The 9322-nt window shown below is 48.6% G+C and overlaps 1 protein-coding gene and 1 long non-coding RNA gene across 2 annotated transcripts; one reads left to right on the top strand and one right to left on the bottom strand.

Annotated features, from left to right (window-relative positions):
- Window positions 1–4: 4 nt before the first annotated feature.
- LOC310743476 lies at window positions 5–1984 on the top strand. The gene is made up of 2 exons (XR_014539044.1): window positions 5–180; window positions 1043–1984. It is a non-coding gene; the product is annotated as an uncharacterized lncRNA (long non-coding RNA).
- Window positions 1985–6015: 4031 nt separating this feature from the next.
- HOXD8 (homeobox D8) lies at window positions 6016–8672 on the bottom strand. Its single transcript, XM_083572620.1, has 2 exons — window positions 7789–8672; window positions 6016–6911 (listed from the first exon to the last, which is right to left on the bottom strand). Exons 1-2 carry the CDS (start codon window positions 8381–8383, stop codon window positions 6610–6612), a joined length of 897 nt encoding a protein of 298 aa, XP_083428746.1. The 5' UTR covers window positions 8384–8672; the 3' UTR covers window positions 6016–6609.
- Between the last annotated feature and the right edge of the window lie 650 nt (window positions 8673–9322).

The following is a 9322-nucleotide window of genomic DNA, read 5'->3' as shown; positions in this document are numbered from 1 at the left end:
GCACTCCGCGTCTCTGCTATGACTGGAAACTGGCAGGGTAGCTGCGGAGGAGGGTGGGCGTTTGCGTGTGCGCGCGCGCGTGTGTGTGCGCGAGCGCGTGTTGTTTTTAAAACCCTTGGACCGGACTGGGTCGGTACTCAAACATCATAGCGAGCGCAATGCACCTTATCGGAGACAAAGGTTAGAAAAAGAAGGGTTGAGGCTGTGGGAAAGACAGAATGCAAAAAAAGCTGGGGGGGGGGGATTCGCCGGGGAAATCAGGAAGGGAAAAGGAGGGGGAAGGCCGTGAAAGCCATCAGCGCTCGCACATGACCAGGCGCAGCCAATGACGTGCCCAAATAGGTCATAAAAGGTCTATTACGAGTTGTAAATTCTCTTCAAACAAAAAGGAATTTACTGCAATTCCTTGCGGATTTTTTTTTAAACCCAGTCTGCTACAAACAGTGGGTTTTGTTTTCCTGGGTTCATTTCTTTCCGCCTTCTCTCTCTGCTGTTTGTCTTTACGCGCTACCAAGGCTCACCACCACCTTTCTGTTGCCTTGGCCTGTCTCGGGGAGCAGCAGATCGGTGGGAATCTTCTGAATGATTGACGCAGCCCAGTCATCAGCCCCCTTACACCGGAGGCCAAACACTGCCGAGTAGAGGCCCTGATTCGATTCGGAAGCGTTTAGCCCAAACATAGGGGCCTGAACCCACACCCTACCACTTGCCTGTGAGCAACGCAACAGTGCGTAAAAGTCCATTTGCTGCGGGGGCGGGAGGAAGTCCAGCAGGCGAGGCCCCTTTTGCTAGGTCTACATTATGTCTAGGCCGCTGGGCTTTAGAATTGCACTGCCTCACTCCGACCCTCCTTGCCCTGCGCTGGGAAGGCTGAAGGGGTTGGGAATGGGGAACATCCCAATGAAACTCAGCTCCTGCAAATCTCGAATCTACTTTACTCCAAAGGCTCGTCACGTTCCGGAGCTCCTGAAAGCTCCGTTTGGAGTAGCAAATAAAAACCACCCGCTTGTGCGAATTAATGAGCGTCTCTTCCTTGTTGCAGGAAAAAGCCTCCCCAGAAGCTTTTCCGGCCCTGGCTGCGGATGGAACGTTGACGAGAGACAAAGCCTCCCTTGGCTGCCGATCCATTGATTTGTAACGTTCTAGAACGCGCTGGGAGTTCTGCGCTCTGGAGGAGTAACCAGGCGTTCTACCGGATCTGCAATGGCAAAAGAATTCGAGACGTGGAAGGAAGGGTGGACGAGGGAGACAAAGCATGCCTCCAGTGTTTAAAACGGCCTCCCCTTCTTGAACTTTAAATCAAAACCGACATAAATACACCCAGTATTTTGTCCACACACGCTACAGGGACGTTTATTCTGGTTCCGTTTTCTTTCATGCAGCAATTGGGACTGACTGACTGACTGCACACTTAAGGGTACTCACTTAAGGCCCCCCCTGGACTCAGTTGCACCATTTGTGTGTACAAATTGCATTCTTTGGATGTTCAGTGCGGTTCATTTTCTTCCGCTGGAGATAGGCTGGAAGTGGTGAGGAAATTTGCCGCTGTCTGTAGTGTGGGATCCAAACTCTGTTCACTTGAATTTTGTTGCTTCCCTCCGTAACCCAAAGGCCGTCTTTAATAACTGGCGAATTCATCCAATTATTTATGGCCATTTATGTGGGATTAGGGTTTCAGCGCCTTCTGTTGGAAAGCGACGTTCCGGGCGGCTTGACAGCTTCAAACTCACTTGAGATTTGCTTCCAAGTCAGCTATGTTACTGGGGCCGGTTTGAATATCTAAGATGTGGGTTTCTCGCCTTGAAGGACCGCATAGCGACTCCGCAAGCTTAATTTCCACCCAATTCCAAAATGGCCGCTTCCTCGTAAATAATCAGGATCGACAAACTCTAGGACAGTGTTATGTTTGATGGTATTAATTAGATTCGTCATTCATGATGAATTGTGGATGTTAATATATTGATTAAATACATTATAAAGCATACTGCGTTGCAATGTGCACGTATATATAAATATATTCAGGAGAATGTGCGCAGCAAATATTCGGATTTCCCTCCTCCAGAATCAATTGTCTTCAGACATTTTAATCCAATTTTGGAATTAGCGTTGGATAAATATCGGATAATACTTTTTTCTAGTTGAAAGGGATTATGGTTTAACATGCTCAAAATGACCCCTCCCTCCGCTAGGGCTCAATTGAACTAAGGCTTTGCCCTTCGTTGCAAAGATATTGCTACTTTACCAATAATGTCTGCAAATATTTAACTTGTATATTTACATTTAAAATAAAATAAAATCACCATCCCTTCTATATAGGTTTCTGGAAGTTCGCTTGTCTTAGACCCGCATAAACAACCCCAGACTGACCACTGAGACGTTTTGCCGCATTTATGCAAATCAATGCACCAAATTGTTTTGCTTCACAGTTTTTGCCGCAGTTCCTCTACGTGAACGGGTTCCCAGCCCACTATGGCGCTTGTAGAGGAATGCGGTGGCCAAGGAAGGCGTTTCCGGCGGGGAGGGGCTATTTTCTGAATTCGAAAAGAGCCTCGAAAATTATAGGCGCTGAAAGTATATTCTGCTTTCTTCTTAGCTAGCTGATTTCACAGCTAACATAACTGCTGAAATGTACATATATACTAAGGAAATAATTAGACCAGAGCGAATGGTAACACACACATGCACAAAGCAAGCAAAACAAAATGAACAAGACCCTTTCTCTCTCACCCTCCGTGTGTGCGTATGTAGGTGTGTGTATGTCTATAGAGGAATCTTCTAGTTAAGGCTAAATCCTCCGGATTCTGGTTAGATGAGAGCAGACTTTGACCTGGTATCTGTTCACTCATTTCGCCTTATTCCACTTCACCCTTTCTTTAAAGATTTAAAGTGAATTTGTTTCAGGGGCTTTGATATGGGCAAACAAGAAACTATTGACTGTCTCCAAGACTGATAATAAGAACAATGGGAGAGATTCAGCCACAGGACTTCAACACATTTCAGTTCTGCTGGTCTCGCAAGCGCGCGCGCGCGCGCGCACACACACACACACACACAGAGAGAGAGAGAGAGAGAGAGAGAGAGAGAGAGAGAGAGAGAGAAGTCCTTAGGACTTACAGCGACCTAATTTTGGTTGATAAAAGTGGTCCGAGTTAACACGCCTTGCAGCGAGAAAAAGGCTCGATGAACTGGTGGACAGGGTACCCAAACGGTGATGGAGGATTGATGCAAATATAATGCCTCTCAGTTTTGAGAACTCTGTTGTTCTACATGTTGCATATAAAAGGAGCTACCAAGAGGTTGCTGATTTCCTGCCCTTTGGGGTCTTTCGGGGTTTCTGTCTGCAGTCACCGATCGAACAGGATTTGGTCCCGCGGAAAAGCGACAGAACTGCGCTTAGTTGTAACTAACTGAACTCGATTTCTTATCCACTACTAATTTTTGATGAAGTGTGGCTTCTTCTGCATATATGGGCCACTGTGTGTGGTTTCTGGGGACTGCGGGGGGGAGGGGTCCCCACACCATTTGAAGGCCCTTATTTCCAGCGACAGACAATTTGAGGTTTCTTGCACGAGAAGGCTCTACCTTTTAATTATCTGCATGATTTAAGATTGAGAAGCCACCTATCTGAAATTGCCAGGAGAATTCTGGTGGTTTCCTTGCACTTTGATGTGGAGATATGATTACCTGATTCAAGCCAGCGCCCTTGTGAAAGTCCTTAATAAATCCCGTTGAAGTGAATGGGATTTGATAGCATTAAGGGCAGGCAGGATCACCCAAAAGCCCAGAAATAAAATCAGCCCCCCCCCATTTTTCTCACCAACAAAGCGGGGTGTGTGTGTGTGGTTTTTCTTATTATTTTTTTTACTGGGGAGAAAATGTCGATAATAAAGCTAATGTGTAAAAAAAAATATGTGTAAGCCAGTGGGAATCTCACGCGTTATTCAGAACCTGGGACAGTTTTTTGTTATTTTGCTATCGCTCCATGCAGTGTTTTCAGTCATTTGCAGGACTTCCATGCTTTGGTAGTCTTAAATTGCCCGTTTTCTGCTGAATAACAGCTACAACAACAAACCTACCACAGACATTGGACAAAATCCATAGAACGCTGGCACATCTGGACCCCACTGTAATCAATGGAATTCTGATCGCAAGTGTACTGCACACGCGGACCACAATCCAGCGATGAATTAAGTACTCTTGCACAGGTGCCTTATTTATAGTGCTTAAGCACTCTGATCTTCATCCTGGGATTATAGGCATTAGCAATGCATAGGCCCGTTATATCTTGGGATTCTATGAACTAATGAACCCAAATAGCGGTGTGTGTGCCCCCCCTCTCGCAAGTTATATCCATCTGCAGCGATTTCAGAGTTGGCTTCTGGAGCGGCGCAGGGCTGAATCCCATCCCTGCCGTTAACTCAGACCGCGTTCCAATCCCGTCGCAGCCACTAATACCGCTCAGCCTCATCTCCTTTTTACTGTGGGGAGAACACGGACCTCCTGCCTTACAGTACTGTTGCATGTATGGCACAGACGGCATGTGAAAGCCTACTGCTCAGGGTGATTTTTATTGCTCCTGTAAACACTAATTATCGCAACAGCTAAAGTCTGACCAAGATGAGGATGAGGAACTGCACCTCTCCAAATGATGGGAAGAACACGAAGACAGTCACTGCTGCACACACGATTTTAAAAATAATAATAATAATTCAGCCATAGTGTTAGTAGTAAGAACGGCAAATGTTCTCATAAATATAGCACAGGCACCTCTGGGAAATCCTTAAAGTTTTAGATGGTCAATTGACAAAATAATGCTACTAATCAAACTTCCGCTTTACTTCCAACCCAGACTAGACATACGCAGGGATGTTGCACGAATGACATAGCATAGTAAGGGGGGGGGGGTCTTGCTGAATCCAGCTAGCCCGCCATGCTTTCTTCAGCAGCGGCCTGAGCAGCTTACATCAAGCAAGGCATGAAGAAATGGAAAGAGGCATCTCGTGCTGTTTATCTAGTAATATGGTAGACTGCTCTCTTATGACGGGGATGGGTGAGGAAGGTTTCTGCAACACCAGGCTAGGACTTTCCATTAATTTTAAACCTCCTTGCTTTGATGGGTGTCACACTGTGCTCACTGCAGCTTACTCGCAAGTGTGCATAGGACTGCAGCCTCTGGGACCCAGCGCAGAGGAAGCTGGTTGCCCCCTTAAGCCCCTCACTGAGACCAACATTGCTCCATTGCTTCGTGTTGAATTTATTTACGATTAATTTTAAACTAGATTGGGACCGTGCCATATTCGGGATAGAAACATCATGTGCCTTGTAGCACAATCCTAGGCATGTCTACTCAGAAGTAAGCCCCGTTGGATTGAGTGGGGTTTACTTCCAAGTCTAGGATTGTTGCCTGGACGACCTGATCCGGCCTTCTTCTTCTTCCTGTACTTGGCAATGCAACCACTTCCAAGGGTCAAGCCTAAAACATGCTTCCTTGAAAGAAACCCGGTTGAAAACTGAAACACACACGTCTGTGGAAGTAAGTGGACTGAAAACAATAGGACTCCACTTCATGTGCACAGGGCAGGCGTTTTCCGCAGAGAACCGAATAAGCCTCCCATAGCAGATAACTAAGCGCTCGAATACTTTTCATTTATTTTTTCAGTAGCTACCATAAGGCTAATGCAACTCGGGGAATGCTGCAGCAAATGCGTAATGAAGCTGCGCGTTAGAGCTGTACCCAAATCCTGCCCGCTGAGCGCCGAAGGAAAAACCTTCGTGCAGTCAATGCAGGCAAAAGCGAACGCTGTATACTTGAACGCCTCGGCCTCAGAGCTGTTGGACGCTTGGGCTATTCTCTCAGCAAAACCGCGCAAGTTTGCTTGGAGTAATTTGACCTACGTTTTCTAAGTCCCGCTGCACTTTTGGGCTCCACAGAGAGGAGGTGGTTGTTGTCGTTTTTATGAAAAACAGACCAACCAGCCAACAACAGGAACGTAGGAAGAAACCTGACCATGGATATTACAGTGGAATCACTTTTGTTTTATTTCGATCAATTACCGATCATTCAGTATCAATGTGCCATTAAAATATCTCCTTCTTCTTCCCCCTTTCCCACACCCCCGCAAAAAAAAAAATCATTATAATGTCTAAATTAATTTACTTTACAAGAAATAAGTTGGAAGGAAAGTTTTGAGATTACAAGTGCACTTGCTTGATTCGAGCATTTGGGTTGGGTTTTGGCTTTTCTGTGCTTGGGGACAGGAGAGGAGAGGAAGAAAGGGAAAAAAAGACCGAGGAGGGGACGCGTACAAAATTGCTATATAGTTTTCGGTATCAAATTCCACGTGAAGGGCGAAATGGAGAAAGATGCAGCAGCAGCAGCAGCCAGCTGGGACTCGGATTAGGGCGCCCCGGGTGCAGTAACAAATAAAATAAAACTCTCACCTAAGTACAGAAACATCATAAGGTAGCTTTAAAAAAACAAACAGACTGACAAGGTCGGGCCCTTGTGAAAAAGGTGCCTGAGTAAGACCCGTGAAGGCCGGGAGGAGAGGCCGCTGGTGCCCTCGCGCGCCCGCTCTCCCAAGCATTGTCTTTGGCCAAGGAGAAGCTTCAATTCGTCGGGCCTTCTGCTCCTTCTTCTAGCAGGTCCTCCGGGGCTTCTGTCTTGGCCTCCTCTCCTTCCTTCCCCTCCTGCCTGCCGGCTGGGAACTTCTCTTTGTTGTTCTCCTTTTTCCACTTCATCCTCCTGTTCTGAAACCAGATCTTGACCTGCCTCTCCGTGAGTCCGAGGGCATGGGAGACCTCGATCCGCCTTTTCCTGGTCAGGTAGGGGTTAAAAAGGAACTCCTTCTCCAGCTCGAGAGTCTGGAAGCGGCTGTAGGTCTGTCTCCCTCTCCGCCTGCCAGGAGCTGCTATTTGAGACGAAACAAAAAAGCACAGCGTTTCTTTAAAACGAAACGAAACCCCACAAATAAACTGAAAACAAGTAGGACTCCCCCCCCCCCGCTCCCGCGCGCGCACACGACGCGTGCTTAGAGACCTGGAGAACATCCTAAACTGGTTTACTGGGAAATAAGTCCCACGGGGGTCTTCGTGACGCCCTAGGGAATGAATGTCATCTAACTCCGTGGGATGTGCTTTCTACTGCATGACCAGAGGCTGAGGCAAGTCTATTCGATCCAGCTGTATTCCAGCGAACAAATTTAGCGCAGGCACGTTTATCCAGAAATAAATCCCACTGCACTCAGCAGGGCTTCCTCTCCAGGGAGGAGGTTGAGGAATCCCCTTTAAATCAAAGTACTCCGAGTTATCTGGTCTAGGGTTGTTTGCCTCGCTTGCGCTTAACGCGCCACAGCAGCACCTCCCTGAAAGGAGACAACTTCTAAAGACTGGTCGAATTATTTGTTTGTTTGTTTCATCCCACGATTCATAACATTTGTGGCTTAACGGCCTCCAGTCCGTGGTGGGGTTGATTATCGGAGGGGGTGGAGGGAATCGTGGAAAGTGTGCTGGAACCTGGAAGTTATAACAGCACCGCAATAATTGCATGTCAATTATAGGTGTGAGAGAGAGAGAGAGAAAGAAAGAAGCGGGGATCTGAATTTAGGGATAGATGCTGGGTTGTAATTTGTTTTGGAGAGGAAAGGCTTGAGACGCACAGAGGGAAAATGGGGCTGCTGTAACAAAGGCAGGAGAGGAAAGAAAGAAAGAGAAGAAAGAAAGGAGGCAGCGACTGGGTTGCCGCGGCGCCAAAGGCAAAGGGAAGCGGGGGTTTCGCTCGCGTCCAACCTTGTGGTCTCATCCAGGGGAACATTGGAGAAGGAGACGCGCCCTGATTTAAGTGCTCTGGGTCCTCGCCAATATTAGCACTGGACGATTTACAGTCAGGATACTGGACCAGCTCGGCCTCTTGGTGTGTCGTAAAAATCGGCTGTCTCTGTAAGTTATCGTATCCGTAAAACTTGGCAGGCTCTCCCGGACAAGGCAGGCCGGCGCAGGGGCCCTGCGGGGCCAGAGGAGGCGGCGGCGGCTGGTGGTGGTGGTGGTGGTGGTAGGCTGAGGGGCTTCCTCCGGCTAGGTGCCCGTGGTGCCCGTGGTGCTGCTGGTGATGGTAGTATTCCGGGCCGCTGCCGCCCGAGCCAGGCCCAGGTGGGGGCTGCGGAGGGGGGAAGCCCGAGGCGGCGGCGGCGGCCGCTGCAGCAGCGCTGTTCCCGTAGAGCAGGGCGGCCGCGGCCGCGGCGGGCGCAAAGTGACAGTCGTAGTAAGCGGGATTGATGGGCTGCTCGCCCCCTCCTCCTCCTGCAGCTCCTGCCGCCGCAGCTGCCGCCGCCGCCGCCGCCGCTTTGTACTTGGAGTAGAGCGGATTGACGAAGTAGGAGCTCATCGGAGGGCGGCGGCAGGGGGGGCGGCGAGCGGAGGCGCCACCACCAGCAGCTGCAAGAGAAGGAGGAGCAGCAGCAGCTGGGCCAGCCGAAGCCCACGAACCACTGCCTCGCTACTCCTTCCTTACTCCTACTTTACTCAGCTGGCCCGCCGCCGCTGCCCCTGCCACCACTGCGGACGGCAGCGCTGGTCAGGTCTAATCGCTGCCCGACTGACTGACCTGCCTCACTGCTTTTACTATTTCCTATTAGGCACACACAGGCAGCTCCGCCGCCGCCGCCGCCGCAGCCACACACTCACATGGGCCGGAGTTCAGGGCAAGGCAGGAGAGCCTGTTGGCTTCGGTTTACACTCACCTCCCGGAGGCAGAAAACGAGCCCCGGGAAATAAATAAATAACAGCGCAGCAGCCCCATGCAGCCATCCATGCAGCCGAAGCTTGCCCCACCGGCTGTTCAGGCAAGCGGCCTCTTTTTCTTTCTTTCTTTTTCTTTCTTCCTTTCTTCCTTCTTCCTTTCCTTTCTCTCCCCACCCCCACCCGCTTCAGCCTCCACACCCGCAGCCGTATGCATATTTTCTCGAAAACTCACCAAGCAGAAAGAAAGTAGGAGAGATCAGGGTGAGATAAAGCGCAAGCACTGGGCTGTTGGATGGAGAGGCCTAGCGGAGTCCAGCTTGGGGTGGAGGGGAGGGAGAAGAGGTGATTTGACTGGTTTGGTGACAACCCCTGCTGTAAGTTCTACTTTTGTTTTTATTTTTAAACTGAGACTATTTCTAGGCCAAGCCTTGAAGCATACCCTCCAACATTTCTCCGATGAAGATAGGGACATATTTTATTTTATTTTATTTTATTTTATTTTATTTTATTTTATTTTATTTTATTTTATTTTATTTTATTTTATTTTATTTATTTTATTTTATTTTATTTTATTTTATTTTAT

The sequence above is a fragment of the Podarcis filfolensis genome (assembly GCF_964270895.1).
Source record: "Podarcis filfolensis genome assembly, chromosome: 1".
NCBI lineage: Eukaryota > Metazoa > Chordata > Lepidosauria > Squamata > Lacertidae > Podarcis > Podarcis filfolensis.
The sequence above is the reverse complement of the archived record's forward strand: the minus strand, read 5'-3'. Positions and strand labels throughout refer to the sequence as shown.

Excerpts from the sequence above, each read along its gene's own strand:
- HOXD8 (XM_083572620.1), bottom strand. The coding sequence starts at position 8,383 with ATGAGCTCCTACTTCGTCAATCCGCTCTACTCCAAGTACAAAGCGGCG. Across the intron at positions 6,912-7,788 it reads CCCCTGGATGAGACCACAAG|CAGCTCCTGGCAGGCGGAGA; the intron begins GTTGGACGCGAG and ends CGTCTCAAATAG.